The following is a 19,957-nucleotide window of genomic DNA, read 5'->3' as shown; positions in this document are numbered from 1 at the left end:
AGCTTTATGAAAGGATAGATAACACTTGGAGTATCGTGTTCAGTTCTCGTTGCCTCATTATAGGAAGGACCTGAAAGTTTTAGAGAGACTGCAGCGGACATTTGCCAGGATGCTGTCCGGATTACAGAGCATGTCTTATGAGGAAAGGCTGTGCGAATTAGGGCTTTTTTCTCTAGTGCAAAGGAAGATGGGAGGTGACTTGATAGAGTTGTACAAGTTGATGAAAAGCATAGATCGAGTGAACAGCCAGAGACTTGTTCCCAGACAGGAAATGGCTTGTACAAGGGGCATAATGTTAAGGCAATGGGAGGAAAGCATGGGGGGGGGCGCTGTTGGTGGAGGGTATATGTCAGAGCAAAGCTTTTTCTACACAGAGCGGTGAGTGCATGGAACACACTGCTGGGTTGGTACTAGAGGCACATTTACATTAGGGACATTTAAACACAGGAGATTGTACAATTGCTGGAAATCGACAGTAACATACACAAAATACTGAAGGAACTCAGGCAGGTCAGGAAGCATCCATGAAGAGGAATAAACAGAAAACGTTTCAGGCCGAGATCTTCCTAATGCTGCCTGACCTGCTGAGTTCCTCCAGAGACATTTAACACACACTTAGATAGGCACATGGTTGAAAGACAAATGGAGGACTATGTGGGAGCAAAGGGTTAGATTGATCTTGGAGTAGTTAGAAGATCATTGTGGACAGAACGGCCTAGACAGTACTTTGACTATATTCTATGTTCTATGTTCTATGAGGACTGTATCCTTCTATGCCTTGCATAATTGTATCTGTCTAAGTGCCTCTTAAACATTGTAATTGTGGCTGTTTTCACCACTTCAGCTGGCAGAATATTCCAGGTATCAGCTGTTGTCCGTGTAAAAAAATTTACCCCTCTGATCCCATTTAAAACTTCTTCCTCTCACCTTGAACCAGCACCCACTTGTTTTTGATGCCCCTACCATGCAAGAAAAGTTAGGATCACCAATATTCTCTAATTTGTAATGACCAGTGTGCGATAAAATCTTGTGCTGTCCATTTTTTTTGCCCAGCGACAACAGCTTGTGCGCACTGAATAATTTCTTCAATAAAACAATATAAGTGAGCCAGTTCTAAAATCTGCGGACAAATCATCGCAAGCTCCCACGTTGTCAACACTGTCAGCCTCAGAAAGCTAAAAAGGAAATGTGATTGTGTATGATCGTGAAATATACTCAACATGCCGGCGAGGGAGAGGGTGACAACCTTTTGTGCGCAGTTTAAGTTCCTTTGTGCGCCAGCAACAAAAGATGTGTACACACGCACATTGTCAGAGGGAACATTGTTGACCGAGGACTTTAATCTTAAATTGTGTTAATAACTCTCCTTTCAAGATTCAAGATTGTTTATTGTCATTCTTCAAGTGTAAAGGGGAATTAAATCTTTATTACTTTGGATCCAATACAGCATAAAAAACACAATAAGTATAAAAGCAATCCTTTACAAGCTAATGTACAAGTTTGAGTGTGACTGTGTATACATAAGATTAACTTATTTACAAAGACTAATTGTATGTACAAGTGTGGGAGTATCTGTACATAAGATGAATGACAAAAAATGACTGAGTGATTAAGTGACTCTTGGCAAAAGAAATTCTTTTAGATAACTGAAGGACATGTGGAAAACATGTTAAGACAGTGACTGTGTCAGTGTAGGTAGGAGGCGTGGAGTTTCCTAAAGTAACAGTGCATGGGTGATGATGAGTCCTGAGGGGGCTGTGGTTAGGAGGGGGTGATATGTATGTAGTGGTGTTGAGGGAATAGTATGGGTTAATTGGTGGAGGTGTTCATCAGCCTGATGGCTTGAGGGAGATGTCGATGCTGCATAGCCCCTTCTCTGATGGGAGTGGGACATATAGACCATGAGCAGGGTGTGTGAGGTCCTTCATGATATTGCTGGCCTTTTCCCAACACCTTTCTGTATTTTAGCACATAAAAGATAGCAAGCACATATAAGATAGCAGTAAAATACAGTCACCCAAAAAATTATAGTCCAAGACCCTGAGTGCATGAATGTTGCAGCAGTCTGCAATGAAAGACAATACAGCTTGTCTTCTGCCAAGCGAACACTGGGAGGCAGCACTGACTCCAGTTCGGACACCGCTACACACTGCCTCCGGTGGACAGCATCGACGCCAACGCCTCTGTACCAGGCGGCTGTCAACAGCTGGCATCTCGGCTTGAGGGCTAGTCCTCACAACAGTCAAGGCTACGCAGTCCGCCAATAAACGGGTGAATGTCCAACGGGGCGTTGCAATCACAAGAAAAGCGACTCACTGTTAGATTGTCCACCGCTGTTGCGCATTGACTCCTCTGTGATGCAGGCAGCAGCATGATCCGCACCAATTCCAACTCCTTCAGCTTCTTCCCCAGCAAGTAACTCACTGATGGAATAGACCTGCAGTACTTTAACTCCTTAAGGTCCAGCAGGCTCTTGTGATCGTTAAAAGATCACATTTAAAAAGGATAATAACACCTTTGGTTGACCCCCATAGAAGCCGCTGTGATCAAACACACCGCCATCTTAACAGAAATATAAAACTTCAGTCAAACCACACTTGGAGTATTGTGTGCAGTTCTGGTCACCTCATTACAGGAAGGATGTGGAGAGGGTGCAGAAGGTTACTGCCTGGATTTCAGGGTCGAACAAGCTCGTGTTGTTCCCCCAACTGCATTGGAGTCTAGGGGAGGGGAGCATGAAAGAAGTGTATAAAATTAGGAGGGCATAGAGAGGAAGACTCCCAGGATAGAAATGTCAAGCACCAGCGCGTGTGTTTTTAAGGTTAGAGGGAGGAAGTTTACAGGTGATGTGCACAACACATTTTTTGTGCAGAGAGTTTTAGTTGCCTGGTTAGTGGAAGCAGGCCATTTGGTGGAGTTTGAATAGATACATGAATATGGAGAGAATGGAGGGATATGGATGATACAAACAAGAGAAAATCTGCAGATGCTGGAGGTCTGAGCAACACACACAAAATGCTGGAGGAACTCAGTAGGCCAGGCAGCACCTAAGGAAAAGTGTATAGTCGATATTTCGAGCCAAGACCCTTTATCAGGACTGGAAAAAAAAGACGAGGAGTGGAGGGAAGGGAGGAAGAAACACAGAGTGATAGGTGAAACTGGGAAGGAGAGTGGTTGGAGAAAAGAGCTGGGAAGTTGATTGGTGAAAGAGATACAGGGCTGGAGAAGGGGGAATCTAATAGGAGCAGATAGAAAGAAAGGGCGGGAGGAGCACCAGAGGGAAGTGGTAAGGTGAGAGAAGGAAACGGGAATGGGGAGAAGTGAGGGGCGGCATGACTGAAAGTTTGAGAAATTGATGTTCATGCCATCAGGTTGGAGGCTACCCAGATGGAATATAATCCTGTTACTCCTTCAACCTGAGTGAGGCCTCATCACGACAGTAGAGGAGGCCATGGACTGACATGTCGGAATGGGAATAGGAAGTGGAATTAAAATGGTGATCACTGGGAGATCCTGCTTTTTCTGGCAGACGGAGCACAAGTACGCGGCAAAGCGGTCTCCTAACCCAGTAGATGACCCTACCAGACGCATAGGTGAAGTGTTGCCTCATCTGGAAGGACTGTTTGGGGCCCTGAATGGTAGTGAGGGAGGTGGTGTTGGAGCCAGTGTAGCACTTGTTCCACTTGCAAGGAGAAGTGCCAAGAGAGAGATCTGTGGGGGAGGGACGAATGGAGTCCCTTTGGAAAGCAGTAAGTAGGGATATGGATGATGCACAAGAGGATATTTTGTAGAAATAGCACCAAGATCAGCATATCATCTTGGGCCAAATGGCCTGCCCATTGCTGCACTGTTCTATGTACTTCATTCAGATCATCAGCTCCCCACCAAGGAACAACATTTCTCCAACATGGTTGTACAGAAGTTTAGCCAGAAAACAGTTCAAGACAGAGCTGTTGATAGGAAGGGAGTGGTTGGGGACGTTTAGCACAGGAACATTAGGTTTCATAAGGGGAAGTTGCTTTAATTTGTAAAAGGAACTAAAGGATTTTTTTAAACACTGGCAACATTTTGCTTCTAGAAAGACCAGCTAAAGACTTTGTGCAAGCCAAGTGAGGACAACGCTCGTTGTGGGAGAGGTAGGGTCTTCCAAGTGAGGACAACGCTCGTTGTGGGAGAAGTAGGGTCTTCCAAGTGAGGACAACGCTCATTGTGGGGCAGGTAGGGTCTTCCAAGTGAGGGCAACGCTCGTTGTGGGAGAAGTAGGGTCTTCCAAGTGAGGACAACGCTCGTTGTGGGGCAGGTAGGGTCTTCCAAGAGGTTCAGGAGTTAGTGCTGAGGTCCAGAGTGAAGTTTGATGCCATTGTCATTTGTTTTATAAAAGAAGGAGGGTTTGTAGTCACATTACCTAGTCCCCTCCTTGGCATATGTCCTACGGACAGATCTCCGCTGGGATGAAAGCCCCTTTGGAAGAGGACAGAAGCAGGAAATCCAGAAAATCCTAGAGCAAAAGGGACATTTTCTTGGAGGGCCACCTGCAGATGAAGGCTGCCAGATATTTGTCTAGATACAGGTGAGCGCCTTGTCACCAGGCATTTCCTGGAATTGCAGTGTGAGGCCATTTGGCCCCATGTGTCTGTGCTAGCTCTTGGTAGAGCAGGCTTAACCATTTCACCAAATTCTCCCCATCACAGTCTTTTCCCCACTAGCTGTGCAGCCTGTTGTCCCCCAGTTGCTTCTATAACTACCCCTCTGATTGACTCTGTTTCCAAAACAAGTCCCTGATCAAATGGACATGTATCGGGAGAAGGAAGAGGCCCTTCTCTCCCTCAAGCTTTCTCTGCCATTTGGTATGACCATTGCTGTCTCAGAGGGTCATACAACATGGAAACAAACCCTTCAGCCAAACTGGCCTATGCCGAACAAGATTCCATCTAAGCTAGTCCCATTTCCTGCATTTGGCCCGTGTCTCTCTAAACCTTTCCTATCCATGTTCCAGACCAAGTGCCTTTTAAATACCATTATTGTATTTAATTCTATTCCCCATTCTGGCCTCTTATCTCTTCTCACCTGCCTATCACCTCCTCCTTCCTTTTTTCCAATGGTCCACTCTCCTCTCCTATCAGATTCCTTCCTCTCCAGCCCTTTTCCTACCCACCTGGCTTTACCTGTCACCTTCCAGGTAATCCTATATCCCTTCCCCTCACCTTTTTATTTTAGTGTCTCTCCCATTGTTTCCCAGTCTTGAATAGGGCTCTCAGCCCGAAACAGTGACATAGAACATAGAACATAGAATAGTACAGCACAGTACAGGCCCTTCGGCCCACAATATTGTGCCGACCCTCAAACCCTGCCTCCCATATAAGCCCCCACCTTAGATTCCTCCATATGCCTGTCTAGTAGTCTCTTAAACTTCACTAGTGTATCTGCCTCCACCACTGACTCAGGCAGTGCATTCCACACACCAACCACTCTCTGAGTAAAAAACCTTCCTCTAATATCCCCCTTGAAATACCCACCCCTTACCTTAAAGCCATGTCCTCTTGTATTGAGCAGTGGTGCCCTGGGGAAGAGGCGCTGGCTATCCACTCTATCTATTCCTCTTATTATCTTGTACACCTCTATCATGTCTCCTCTCATCCTCCTTCTCTCCAAAGAGTAAAGCCCTAGCTCCCTTAATCTCTGATCATAATGCATACTTTCTAAACCAGGCAGCATCCTGGTAAATCTCCTCTGTACCCTTTCCAATGCTTCCACATCCTTCCTATACTGAGGTGACCAGAAATGGACACAATACTCCAAGTGTGGCCTAACCAGAGTTTTATAGAGCTGCATCATTACATTGCAACTCTTAAACTCTATCCCTCGACTTATGAAAGCTAACACCCCATAAGCTTTCTTAACTACCCTATCCACCTGTGAGGCAACTTTCAGGGATCTGTGGACATGTACCCCGAGATCCCTCTGCTGCTCCACACTACCAAGTATCCTGCCATTTACTTTGTACTCTGCCTTGGAGTTTGTCCTTCCAAAGTGTACCACCTCACACTTCTCCGGGTTGAACTCCATCTGCCACTTCTCAGCCCACTGCTGCATCCTATCAATGTCTCTCTGCAATCTTTGACAATGCCCTACACTATCTACAATACCACCAACCTTTGTGTCATCTGCAAACTTGCCAACCCACCCTTCTACCCCCACATCCAGGTCGTTAATAAAAATCACGAAAAGTAGAGGTCCCAGAACAGATCCTTGTGGGACACCACTAGTCACAATCCTCCAATCTGAATGTACTCCCTCCACCACCACACCCTGCCTTCTGCAGGCAAGCCAATTCTGAATCCACCTGGCCAAACTTTCCTGGATCCCATGCCTTCTAACTTTCTGAATAAGCCTACCATGTGGAACCTTGTCAAATGCCTTACTAAAATCCATATAGATCACATCCACTGCACTACCCTCATCTATATGCCTGGTCACCTCCTCAAAGAACTCTATCAGGCTTGTTAGACATGATCTGCCCTTCACAAAGCCATGCTGACTGTCCCTGATCAGTCCATGATTCTCTAAATGCCTATAGATCCTATCTCTAAGAATCTTTTCCAACCGCTTTCCCACCACAGACGTAAGGCTCACTGGTCTATAATTACCCAGACTATCCCTACTACCTTTTTTGAACAAGGGAACAACATTCGCCTCCCTCTAATCCTCCGGTACCATTCCCGTGGACAACGAGGACATAAAGATCCTAGCCAGAGCCTCAGCAATCTCTTCTCTCGCCTTGTGGAGCAGCCTGGGGAATATTCCGTCAGACCCCGCGGACTTACCTATCCTAATGTATCTTAACAACTCCAACACCACCTCTCCCTTAATATCAACATGCTCCAGAACATCAACCTAACTCATATTGTCCTCACCATCATCAAGTTCCCTCTCATTGGTGAATACCGAAGAGAAGTATTCATTGAGGACCTCGCTCACTTCCACAGCCTCCAGGCACATCTTCCCACCTTTATCTCTAATCGGTCCTACCTTCACTCCTGTCATCCTTTTTTTCTTCACATAATTGAAGAATGCCTTGGGGTTTTCCTTTACCCTACTCGCCAAGGCCTTCTCATGCCCCCTTCTTGCTCTTCTCAGCCCCTTCTTAAGCTCCTTTCTTGCTTCCCTATATTCCTCAATAGACCCAGCTGATCCTTGCTTCCTAAACCTTATGTATGCTGCCTTCTTCCACCTGACTAGATTTTCCACCTCACTTGTCATCCATGGTTCCTTCACCCTACCATTCTTTATCTTCCTCACCGGGACAAATTTATCCCTTACATCCTGCAAGAAATCCCTCAACATCAACCACATGTCGATAGTACATTTCCCTGCAAAAACATCATCCCAATTCACACCCGCAAGTTCTAGCCTTATAGCCTCATAATTTGCCCTTAACCAATTAAACATTTTTCTGTCCTCTCTGATTCTATCCTTTTCCATGATAATTATAAAGGCCAGGGAGCGGTGGTCACTGTCCCCCAGATGGTCACCTACTGAGAGATTTGTGACCTGACCCGATTCATTACCTAGTACAAGATCCAGTATGGCATTCCCCCTGGTCGGCCTGTCCACATATTGTGACAGGAATCCATCCTGGACACACTTAACAAATTCTGCCCCATCTAAACCCTTGGAACTAATCAGGTGCCAATCAATATTAGGGAAGTTAAAGTCACCCATGATAACAACCCTGTTATTTTTGCACCTTTCCAAAATCTGCCTCCCAATCTGCTCCTCTGTATCTCTGCTGCTACCAGGGGGCCTATAGAATACCCTCAGTAGAGTAACTGCTTCCTTCCCGTTCCTGACTTCCACCCATATTGACTCAAAAGAGGATCCTGCTACATTACCCACCCTTTCTGTAGCTGTAATAGTATCCCTGACCAGTAAAGCCATCCCTCCTCCTCTTTTCCGCACTCTCTATCCCTTTTAAAGCACTGAAATCCAGGAATATTGAGAATCCATTCCTACCCTGGTGCCAGCCAAGTCTCTGTAATGGCCACTACATCATAATTCTATGTATGTATCCAAGCTCTCAGTTCATCACCTTTGTTCCTGATGCTTCTTGCATTGAGGTACACACACTTCAGCCCTTCTACCTTACTGTCTTTACACCGTTTATTCTGCTTCTCTTTCCTCAAAGCCTCTCTGGATGTTAGATCTGGCTTTACTCCTTGCACTTCTTTCACTGCTCTATCGCTCTGGGTCCCATCCCCCTCGCAAATTAGTTTAAATCCTCCTGAATCATGCTAGCAAACCTACCTGCAAGGATATTGCTCCCCCTCGAGTTCAGGTGCAACCCATCCAATCTGTACAGGTCCCACCTTCCCCAGAAGAGATCCCAATGGTCTAAAAATCTAAAACCCTGCTCCCCGACTATTTGTTCATTTCCATAGATGCTGCCTGACCTGCTGAGTTCCTCCAGCATTCTTCGTGTGTTGCTCAAGGTAAAAAAAAAATGTTGCCCCTTAGTTTTGTCAAACAAAATCAGTAAAGATCGTTTAAAGGTGGACACAACTGGCACAACTTACTAACCCTAACCGTACACCTATGGAATGTGGGAAGAAAGCAGAGGAAATCTATGTGGTCACAGGGAGAGGGTACAAACTCCCTACAGACAATGGCAGGAATCGAGCCCTGATTGGTGAAACTGGCACTGCAAAGCATTACACTAACTGCTACACTACTTGTCGTGCAATTTGAAAAGACTAAGATATAGGAGCATATTTAGGCCATTTGGCCCATCGAGTCTGCTCTGCCATTTCATCATGGCTGATCCAATTTCCCTCTCAGCCCCAATCTCCTAGCTTCTCTCTGTATCCCTTCATGCCCTGACCAATCAAGGGTCTATCAACCTTTGCCTTTAACTTGCAGGTTGAGTCAGCGGTGAGGAAGGCAAATGCCATATTAGCATTCATTTCAAGTGGTCTAGAATACAAGAGCGAGGATGTGATGCTGAGGCTTTATAAGGCACTGGTGACGCCTCACCTTCAGTAATGTGAACAGTTTTGGGCCCCTCATCTTAGAAAAACTGTGCTGGCATTGGAGATGGTCCAGAGGAGGTTCACAAGGAAGATACCAGGAATGAAAGGGTTATCATATGAGGAACTTTTGATGGCTCTGGGTCTGTACTCACTGGAGTTCAGAAGAACAAGGGAGGATCTCGTTGAAACCTTTTGAATGTTGAAAGGCCTAGACAGAGTTGTGGAGAAATTTCTTTAGCCAAAGGGTGGTGAATTTGTGGAATTTGTTGCCACATGCAGCTGTGGAGGCCAGGTCGTTGGGCATATTTAAGGCAGAGATTGATAGGTTCTTGGTTGGACAAGGCATTGAAGGTTATGGGGAGAAGCTGGGAACTGGGGTAGAGGAGGAGATTTTTTAAAAAGGATCAGCCATTTTTGAATGGCGGAGCAGACTCGATGGGCCAGGTGGCCTAATTCTGCTCCCATGTCTTATGGTCTTATAGTCTTAAATATAGTCTTAGTCATACTTTATTGATCCCAAGGGGAAATTGGTTTTCGTTACAGTTGCACCATAAATAATAAATAGTAATAGAACCATAAATAGTTAAATAGTAATATGTAAATTATGCCAGTAAATTATGAAATAAGTCCAGGACCAGCCTATCAGCACAGGATGTCTGACCCTCCAAGGGAGGGGTTGTAAAGTTTGATGGCCACAGGTAGGAATGACTTCCTATGATGCTCTGTGCTGCATCTTGGAGGAATGAGTCTCTGGCTGAATGTACTCCTGTGCCCACCCAGTACATTATGCAGTGGATGGGAGACATTGACCAAGATGGCATGCAACTTAGACAGCATCCTCTTTTCAGACACCACCGTGAGAGAGCCCAGTTCCAACCCCACAATATCATTGGCCTTTCGAATAAGTTTGTTGATTCTGTTGGTGTCTGCCACCCTCAGCCTGCTGCCCCAGCACACAACAGCAAACATGATAGCACTGGCCACCACAGACTCGTAGAACATCCTCAGCATCGTCCGGCAGATGTTAAAGGACCTCAGTCTCCTCAGGAAATAGAGACGGCTCTGACCCTTCTTGTAGACAGCCTCAGTGTTCTTTGACCAGTCCAGTTTATTGTCAATTCGTATCCCCAGGTATTTGTAATCCTCCAGCATGTCCACACTGACCCCCTGGATGGAAACAGGGTTCACCGGTGCCTTAGCTCTCCTCAGGTCTACCACCAGCTCCTTAGTCTTTTTCACATTAAGCTGCAGGTAATTCTGCTCACACCATGTGACAAAGTTTCCTACAGTAGCCCTGTACTCGACCTCATCTCCCTTGCTGATACATCCAACTATGGCAGAGTCATCCGAAAACATCTGAAGATGACAAGACTCTCTGCAGTAGTTGAAGTCCGAGGTGTAAATGGTGAAGAGAAAGGGAGACAAGACAGTCCCCTGTGGAGCCCCAGTGCTGCTGATCACTCTGTCGGACACACAGTGTTGCAAGCACACGTACTGTGGTCTGCCAGTCAGGTAATCAAGAATCCATGACACCAGGGGAGCATCCTGTCTTTACATATATGTAAAGACTTGGCCTCCACAGCTTCCTATGACAAAGAATTCCACAGATTTACCACTCTCTAGCTGAAGAAGTTCCTCCTCATCTCCCTTCTAAAAGGGCTCTCCTCTTTTCCGAGCCTGTGCCCTCTGGTCTCAGACTCTCCCACCATAGGAAACATCCTCTCCACATCCACTCTATCAAGGCCTTTCACCATTCGGTAGGTTTCAAAGAGGTCTCCCCTCATTCTTCTGAATTCTAGTGAATACAGACCCAGAGCCATCAAATGCTCTTTCAATGACAATCCTGGAATCATTTTTGTGAACCTCTTTGGAACTCTCTCCAGGGTCAGCATATCCCTTCTAAGAAAAGGAACCCAAACCTGATCACATTGGTGGGTCAAATATGATGGCAGAGTATAGCATTAATGGCAAGACTCTTGGCAGAGTGGAGGATCAGAGGGATCTTGAGGTCCGAATCCATAGGACACTCAAAGCTGCTACGTGGTTAAGAAGGCATACAGTGCATTGGCCTTCCTCAATCGTGGGATTGAGTTTAAGAACTGATAAGTAATTTTGCAGGTATATAGGACCCTGGTCAGACCCCACTTGGAGTACTGTGCTCAATTCTGATCGCCTCACGACAGGAAGGATGTGGAAACCATAGAATGGGTGTTACAAGGATGTTGCCTGATTGGGGGGCTTGCCTTATGAGAACAGGTTGAGTGAACTTGGCCTTTTTTCCTTGGAGCGATGGAGAATGAGAGGTGACCTGATAGCGGTGTACAAGATAATGAGAGGCATTGATCATGTGGATAGTCAGAGGCTTTTCCCCAGGGCTGAGATGGCTAGCATGAGAGGGCATAGTTTTAAGGTGCTTGGAAGCAGTTACAGAGGAGATGTCAGGGGTAAGTTTTTTACGCAGAGACTGGTGAGTGCGTGGAATGGGCTGCCAGCAACAGTGGTGGAGGAGGAAATGATAGGGTCTTTTAAGAGACTCCTGGATGGATACATAGAGCTTAGAAAAAGAGCCATGGGTAAGCCCAGGTAGTTCTGGGCCTGTATTGTGCTGTAGGTTTTCTATGTTTCTATGTTTTCCATCTCCCTGTTCCAAGAATCAATTCAATACAGTATATAACTCGAAGGAGAATAATACTGAACACCGTACCTCGTGTGATCTTTTCAGTGCCCCAGATACTGAGGGTGATCTCACTCAGTCTGTAAAAACACCCAGGGAATATTCCATTAGCTTCCCTTCTGACCTGAATAATTAATTATGAAGAGTTACCACATATGTCAAATTCCAGTGAAAAGCTGTTTTCCATGCCTTCCAGAAAGATCACAACATCTGTAATTGCATTGAGCAAAAAAGGTAACCAGACTGCAGAATATCCTGTTTCAGTTACATTGGAAGTGCTGTTGCAAGTAGGCACAGGTAGACAAGTGACAAGAAATAGCCATGACAAGCTTAAGTGGGAGGTTATGAGGGTAAGGATTCGTCAATTTGTTCAAAAGGTGCGATCAGGAGTCCGGAAAGAGTGGGATTATGTTGTCCTTGAGACTTATGGTATGTTTTCGGATTTCAGACTTTTGTAGCTGTCGCCTGATGGGAGAGGGGAGTAGAGAGAATGACCAGGCTGGGTGGGGTCCCTGATTATGTTTACTGCTTCTCCAAGGCAGTGGGAAGTGTAGTCAGAGCCAGTGGAGGGGAGACCAGCTCTGCCAGGTGGAATAGGCTGTGCTCACAGTGCTCTCCAATTTCTTCAGGCTTTGGAGGGAGCAGATGCTATTGCCAATCAAGACACAAGAGACTGCAGATGCTGGAATCTGGACAACAAGCAATCTGCTGGACGAATTCAGTGGGTCAAACCACATCTGTGCGGAGACAGGAATTGAAACATTATCAGTTACTTTGCCCCACAGATACTCCTCACCGTCCTGTTCCTCCAGCAGATCATTAGTTGCCATAGCAAGCCGAGCTGCATCTGGATAGGATGAACCATAAGCTATTAGATATCGGAGCAGAATTAGATCATTGAGACTCTCCATCATTTCATCATGGCTGATCAATTCCCTTCTCAGTCCCAAACTCCTGCTCTCTCCTTGTATCCCTTCATGCCCTGACTAATTAAGAATATATCAACCTCTCCCTTAAATATACCCGTAACTTGGCCTCCACAGCCTTGGCAACAAATTCCACAGATTCACCATCCCCTGGCTAAAAAAATCTTCCTTATCTCTGTTCTAAATGGACGTTCCTTTATTCTGAGGCTCTGCCCTCTGGTTTTAGACTCCCCCACCAAAGGAAATATCCTCTCCACATCTACTCTATAGAGGCCTTTTAACATTCAATAGGTTTCAATAAGATCCCTACACATTCTTCTGAATTCCGCTGTCTACAGGCCCAGAGTCATCAAACACTCCTCATATGATAAGCCTTTCAATCCCAGAATAATGTTTTGTGAACCTCCTTTGAATCCTCTCCAATGTCAGCACATCCGTTCTTAGATAAGGGGTTCTCAATACTCCAAATAATGCTTCACCAGTGCCTTATCAAGCCTTAACATTACATCCTTGCTTTTATATTCTAATCCTCTTGATATGATTGCTAACATTACACTTGCCATCCTCACCAATGATTCAACCTACAAATTAACCTTTAGGGAATCCTGCATGAAGACTACCAAGACCCTTTGCACCTCAGGTTTTTGAATTTTCTCTCCATTTAGAAGGTCGTTAACCCTTTCATTTCTTCTACCAAAGTGCACAACCATACACTTCCCGACACTGCATTCCATCTGCCACTTTCTTGTCCATTTTCCTATTCTGTCAAAGTTGTTCCATGGCCTTTGCTTCCTCAATACTACCTGCCCCTCCACCTATCTTCATATCATCTACAAACGTGGCCGCAAAGACGTCAATTTCATCATCTAAATCATTGATATGTAACGTAAAAAGAATCGGTCCCAACACAGATCCCCATAGATCACCACTAGTCACAGCGAGCCAACCAGAAAAGGCTCCCTTTATTCCCACTATTTGCCTCCTGCCAATCACCAATGCTCTATCCATGCTAATATCTTTCCTACAATACCATTTTCTCTTATCTTGTTAAGCAGCCTCATCTGCTTGACCTTGTCAAAGTTCTTCTGAAGATCCAAGTCTACAATATCTACCAATTCTCCGCTAGTCTATCCTGCTTGTTATTTCTTCAAAGAATTCCAACAGATTTGTCAGGCAAGATTTCCCCTTGAGGAAACCATGCTGACTATGGCCTATTCTATCATGTGCCTTGAAGTACCCTGAAACCACATCCTTAACAGTCGACTCCAACATCTTCCCAACCAACCAAATGTTATGCCAGACCTGTTATGTATCGTGTATTAGGTATTAGATATATAGATATAGATTCTAGATACATAATTAGTCAGTGCATCAAAGGTCATGGGAAGAAAACTGGAGCATTGGGTTGAGAGGGAAAATAAATCAGCCATGATCAAATGGCAGAGCTGACGCAATGGACCAAGCGATTAAAGGTTAGCTTTGTTTGTCATATTTACTATACGTTGAAACATACAGTGAAATCCATCATTTGGGTTAACGATCAGCACTGGGGGCAGCCTGCAAGTGTTATCACACTTCTAGCGCCAACATATCATTCCCTTAACTCACGGACGCCTTTGGAATTTGAGCGGAAACCAGAGCAGCCAGAGGAAACCCACACGGTCACGGGGAGAACGTACAAATGCCTTACAGACAGTGGGGGGAATCGAACACCAACCTCACTGTTATGTTTTGTCACTTCAAAACACTAAACTAATTCAAAGAAAGACACGGGAGTCCAAAAGTACAGGTCTAACTTCGTGTTTCCTTCAAGCAAGTAGCTCATGTGTCACATGGTAGCACGATGACAGATGCAATAGATATAACCTGTATTTAAACAAACAAGAATGTTTAATCAACCAGAAAATATATACATATTTCTCTCTGCACCTCAGAGCAATTGACCTCAACCATTTCACACAACATGCTTGCCTGTTTGATATTTTAATGAAGACACTCTCTTCTTCTCAGCAAAAGGATACAATCAAAGATGGAGGTGGAGAGAAGGCATCGCCTGGGGCGCACCGTGGTGAAGCTACGGCTGGCCAACCGCATGGCACGAGGCAGGCGCCTTGGGAGGACGAAGGCCGGTGGTGAACTGGTCCCCCTGCAGCGCCCGAGCAGGGAGAAGACTGCTGCCAGCAAGAGGCAGGCCCAGAAGCAGGGTGGTGAGGGCTGGCTGGCCCCGGATACGGTGGTGATGGGGCTGCTGTATCTGCTGTGCGCGATTGTGGCCGTGCAGATGTACCACGGCGAGGACATGGAGAAGAATATCCAGACCTACGATATCGACCACCTCGAGAAGACACTACACAGGGAGCTGGTGGGACAGACGCTGGCCATCAACAAGCTGACCAAGCTGCTGAGAGGCTACCTGGCCACGTACTTCCATTCCAAGCCGTTGGTCCTCTCCGTCAATGGCCCCACCGGCGTCGGAAAGAGCTACCTGGGGAGGCTCATCGCCAAACACTTCAGGTCCACCCTCGGGTCCTGTGTGGTCATTCAGCACTCCGCCAAGCACCACTCCCCGCTGGACCTGATCTCCCGGGTCCCAGACACCTTCTCCCGAGCGCGGCAGGCCAGTCAGGTCCCGGTGCTCCTCCTTGACCAGCTGGAGTACGCTGGCCCACAGCTTCTGGACTTCCTCGGGCACCTGGTGGCCTCCGCCAGCCACACCAGTGCCGTCTACATCCTCCTAACCAACGTCGGGAGCGAGCTGATTGTCCAGTCTTCCTGCCACGGCTTTGGCCAGGGGGTGACGGGCCAGGTGCAGAGGCTCAGCAAGGAGCTGGCCAGGCTGACAGCCGGGGTGCACCCAATTTGGAGAGAGGCCAAGTTCATCCCCCTCTTCCCGCTGCACCAGCTGCATGTGGTACAGTGCGCCCGGCAGGTGATGGAGCGGGAGGGTTTCTACCCGCAGGACCCCCGGGCGGAGGCCATGGCCACCGGTCTGAGCTACTACAAAGCCAGGCAGCGCCTCTATTCCAAGCAAGGCTGCAAGCCCGTGCTGCTGAGAGTCAGGCAAATCAAGCGAGATCAATGGGAAAAGGGCTGGGTGTGAGGCAGAACATAGCTCACTCGGGGTGGGAGGGAGGTGGGGGTGCAGTTCCAAAAATTCACTCGATGGAATTTCCTACCAGGTCCCGGGGGTGGGGGGTGGAAGGGGAGGGGGAGAAGATGGCAGTGTGTGACTGAGGTCTAGCTTGTGACCCACTGCCCCACCTGGTCCTACGGGGGAGGGGACAATGTGTGACCCACTGCCCCATCCGGTCCCAGAGGGGGAGAGGGCAGTGTGTGACCCACTGCCCCACCTGGTCCTACGGGGGAGGGGACAACGTGTGACCCACTGCCCCACCCGGTCCCAGAGGGGGAGAGGGCAGTGTGTGACCCACTGCCCCACCTGGTCCTATGGGGGAGGGGACAATGTGAGACCCACTGCCCCATCCAGTCCCAGAGGGGGAGAGGGCAGTGTGTGATTCCGGGTATGAGAGGGTTAACATATAAGGAACGTTTGTCCGCTCTTGGACTGTATTCCTTGGAGTTTAGAATAATGAGGGGAGACCTCACAGAAACATTTCGAATGTTGAAAAGCATGGACAGAGTGGATGTGGCAAAGTTGTTTCCCATGATGGGGAAGTCTAGTGCGAGGGCATGACTTAAGGATTGAAGGGCGCTCTTTCAGAACAGAGATGCGAAGAAATTTTTTTAGTCAGAGGGTGGTGAATCTATGGAATCTGTTGCCACAGGCAGCAGTGGAGGCCAAGTCATTGGGTGTATTTAAGGCAGAGATTGATAGGTATCTGAGTAGCCAGGGCATCAAAGGTTGTGGTGAGAAGGCAGGGTAGTGGGACTAAATAGCAGAATGGATCAGCTGATGATAAAATGGCGGAGCAGACTCGATGGGCCGAATGGCCTACTTCTGCTCCTTTGTCTTATGGTCTTATGGTCTTATGGAAACGTCAGGACTGAAGCTAACTGCAAGGAGAGGAAGGTGCTTAAGCAATGAGGTAAGAAGAGTGAAGAGGGGTCTTGTGATGCAGGACCATTTTTGATCCAAACCCAAGGCAAAGGGATTCCAAGGATCTGGTTTCAGGCCATTGTCCCAATGAGCGAGGTGAGAGATGTGGTACTGAAAGAGGGTGTTAGGAAGACAAGCACTCTGTATTACTTTCCCTAGCATCTCTGCCCTGTAGCAAGTACTTTTGTGTTTCAATCTAGGTAGTTACTTGCCTATTGATAGAGCCAGTTAGAATAGAAATAGGCCCTTTGGCCCATTGTGCCCATGCTAGTCCATCTGTACTAACCCCATTTTCCACTTCTCAACCCTTAGTCTTCTGTTCCTTGTCCATTCTAAAGGCTTGTTCAGATCTTTCTTAAATGTGTGTGAGACCCTCTGCCTCCACCACCCCCTCAGGCAGTGCATTCTAGATTCCGATCTCTGTCTAGATCAGAAGGATTCCTCCTCAGACTGCTTTCGCTTTTGTACCAGCTTGATGTACTGATGTTTCGAAATGATCTGTATAGATGACATGCAAAACAAAATTTTCTCCATACCTCAGTACCTTTGACAATAATAGAACAATTACCCATTTGCAAGAATGGCGACAAAACTGATGGATTAGACAAAAGTACACTGGGGAGTTAAATGTCCAAGGATATATGGTGTCTCGGAAAGATAGGTTAGTAGGCAGAGGGGGTGGTGTGGCCCTGTGTATAAGAAATAATATTAAATCATTAGAAAGGGATGACATAGGATCAGAAGGTGTAGAGTCTCTATGGGTTGAGTTAAGAAATGGCAGGGGTAAAAAGACCCTCATGACAGTTGTATACAGGCCTCCAAACAGCAGCCAGGATGTGGATTACAAATTACAGCAGGAGATAGAAAAGGCATGTCAGAAGGGCAATGTCATGATAATCGTTGGGGATTTTAATATGAAAGTGGATTGGGACGACCAGGCCAGTACTCAAGAGAGAGAATTTGTAGAATGTCTAAAGGATGGCTTTTTAGAACAGCTTGTGGTTGAGACCACTAGGGGATCAGCTGTGCCGGATTGGGTGTTGTGCAATGACCTGGAGGTGATAAGAGAGCTTAAGGTCATGGAACCCTTGGGGAACAGTGATCACAATATGATCGAGTTCACTTTGAAATTTGAGAATGAGAAACTAAATTCCAAAGTGTCAGAATTTCAGTGGAATAAAAGAAATTACAATGGCATGAGAACTGGCCAATGTTGACTGGAAAGGGACACTAGCAGGAAGGACAGCAGAGTAGCAATAGCTAGAGTTTCTGCAAAAAATGAAGGAAGTGCAAGACAGATATATTCCAAATAAGAAGAAATCTTTGAATGGAAGAATAATAATATCGTGGCTGACAAGTGAAGTCAGAGCCAAAGTAAAAGCAAAAGAGAGGGCATACAAGGAAGCCAAAGCTAGTGTGAAGATGGAGGATTGGAAAGCTTTTAAAAACTTTCAGAAGGGAACTAAGAAGGTCATTAGGAAGGAAAAGATGAATTATGAAAGGAAGCTGGTAACTAATATCAAAGAAGATACTAAAAGCTTTTTTAAGTATATAAAGGGTAAAAAAGAGTTGAGGGTAGATATAGGACCAATAGAAAATGACGCTGGATATATTCTAATGAGTAACGCAGAGATGGCAGAGGAACTGAATGCATATTTTGCATCAGTTTTCTCAGTGGAAGACACCTGCAATAAAACCGGACACTCAAGAGTGTCAGTGAATTGAAGAATGTGCAGTGAAAATTACGACTGAGAAGGTGCTCAGGAAGCTTAATGGTCTGAGGGTGGATAAATCTCCTGGACGTGTTGGAATGCACACTCGGGTTCTGAAGGAAATGTTTGGAGAGATTGCGGAGGCATTAGCAATGATCTTTCAGGAATCGATAGATTCTGGCATTGTATCGAATAACTGGAAAATTGCAAATGTTACTCCACTATTTTAGAAGGGTGGGAGGCAGCAGAAAGGAATCTATAGATATTTTAGCCTGACATCAGTGGTTGCGAAGTTGTTGGAATTGATTGTTAGGGATGAGATTACAGAATACCTGGAGGCACATGACAAACTAGGCCAAAGTTTCTGAGATACTCAAACCACCCCATCTGGCACCAAAAATCATTCCATGAACAGAAGTCACTCAGGTTACATTTCTTACTCATTCTGTTGTTTGGTCTGAATCTCTTGGCCATGTCTGTGTGCTTTTATGCATTGTGTTGTCACCATGTGATTGGCTGATTAGATAGTTGAATTAATGAGCAGGTGTACAGGTGTTCCTAATAAAGTGGCCATTGAGTGTATGCAGGCTCTTTTTTCCCCGTCAAGATGGTTGAGACCAGAACTCAAAGTCGTAAGATTAGGGTGAAAGATGATATATTTAAGGGGATTCTGAGGCGGTGAGTTCTTCTTCACTCAGAGGGAGGTGCAAGAGTGGAGCAAGCTGCGTGTGGACGTGGGAAGGCAGGTTCAATTTTACCATTTAAGAGAAGTTTGGGTAGGGACATAAATGAGGGAGGAATGGAGGGCTATGGTCTGGGTGTGGGTAGGTGGGACTAGGCAGGAATTCTGACTGGTACAGAATAGATGGGCCAAAGGACCTGTTACCCTCTATGCTCTATGACTCTATGACCAGGACCAATGTTGTGTAGCTTGTTCAGAGTATTCACTCCCCTCATCCTTTCAGATGGCTGAAGTTGTGGGTTCGAATCAATTTATTGGAATCTTGATTTGTAATCTTGTAAACTTCTTGTAATCTTGATCTTCTCTGCCATGCCAGAGACTGAGGGGAGATATGAATCGGGTTTACAAAATTATGCAAGGCATAGATAAGGTATATAGTCCTCCTTCACAGAATGGGGATTCCCTTGCTCCACCTCTGATGCTGTCCTCACCTGCATCCCCTCCATTTCCCAATATCCACTCTCACCCCACCTTCCAGCCTTTTTTACAGTGATAGAGTTCCTCTTGTCCTTACCTACCACCCCATGAACTTCCACATCCAACACAACATTCACCGCAACTCCCGCCATCTCCAACGGGATGCTACCACCAAACATATCTCTATCCCAGGGAAGAAACGTCGTATGGAGTCATAGAGTAAGGCAGATGCTGGAAATCCAGAGCAACACATAAAAAATGGTGGAGGAACTAAGCGGGCCAGGCAGGATCTATGGATTTAAATAAAGAGTCGACATTTTCGACCATTTTGACTGCGTTTGGCCAATATCCCTCTTACCCTTTCCTATCCATGTACCCGTTCAAATGTTTTATTTTGAGATGT

General features: G+C 46.2%; 1 protein-coding gene across 1 annotated transcript; it reads left to right on the top strand.

The window, feature by feature from the left end:
• The first annotated feature begins 4,082 nt into the window (after window positions 1–4,082).
• On the top strand, window positions 4,083–15,732 carry LOC140197411 (torsin-4A-like). The gene is made up of 2 exons (XM_072257367.1): window positions 4,083–4,136; window positions 14,637–15,732. The coding sequence occupies exon 2, from the start codon at window positions 14,656–14,658 to the stop codon at window positions 15,724–15,726; it is 1,071 nt and encodes a 356-aa protein (XP_072113468.1). The 5' UTR covers window positions 4,083–4,136; window positions 14,637–14,655; the 3' UTR covers window positions 15,727–15,732.
• The last annotated feature ends 4,225 nt before the right edge of the window (window positions 15,733–19,957 follow it).

Source organism: Mobula birostris, chromosome 5 (assembly GCF_030028105.1).
Source record: "Mobula birostris isolate sMobBir1 chromosome 5, sMobBir1.hap1, whole genome shotgun sequence".
Taxonomy (NCBI): Eukaryota; Metazoa; Chordata; class Chondrichthyes; order Myliobatiformes; family Myliobatidae; genus Mobula; species Mobula birostris.
This window is presented reverse-complemented; position numbering and strand designations above follow the sequence as displayed.

Bases quoted from the DNA above. Each gene is read 5' to 3' on its own strand.
- LOC140197411 (XM_072257367.1), top strand. From the start codon at position 14,656: ATGGAGGTGGAGAGAAGGCATCGCCTGGGGCGCACCGTGGTGAAGCTA.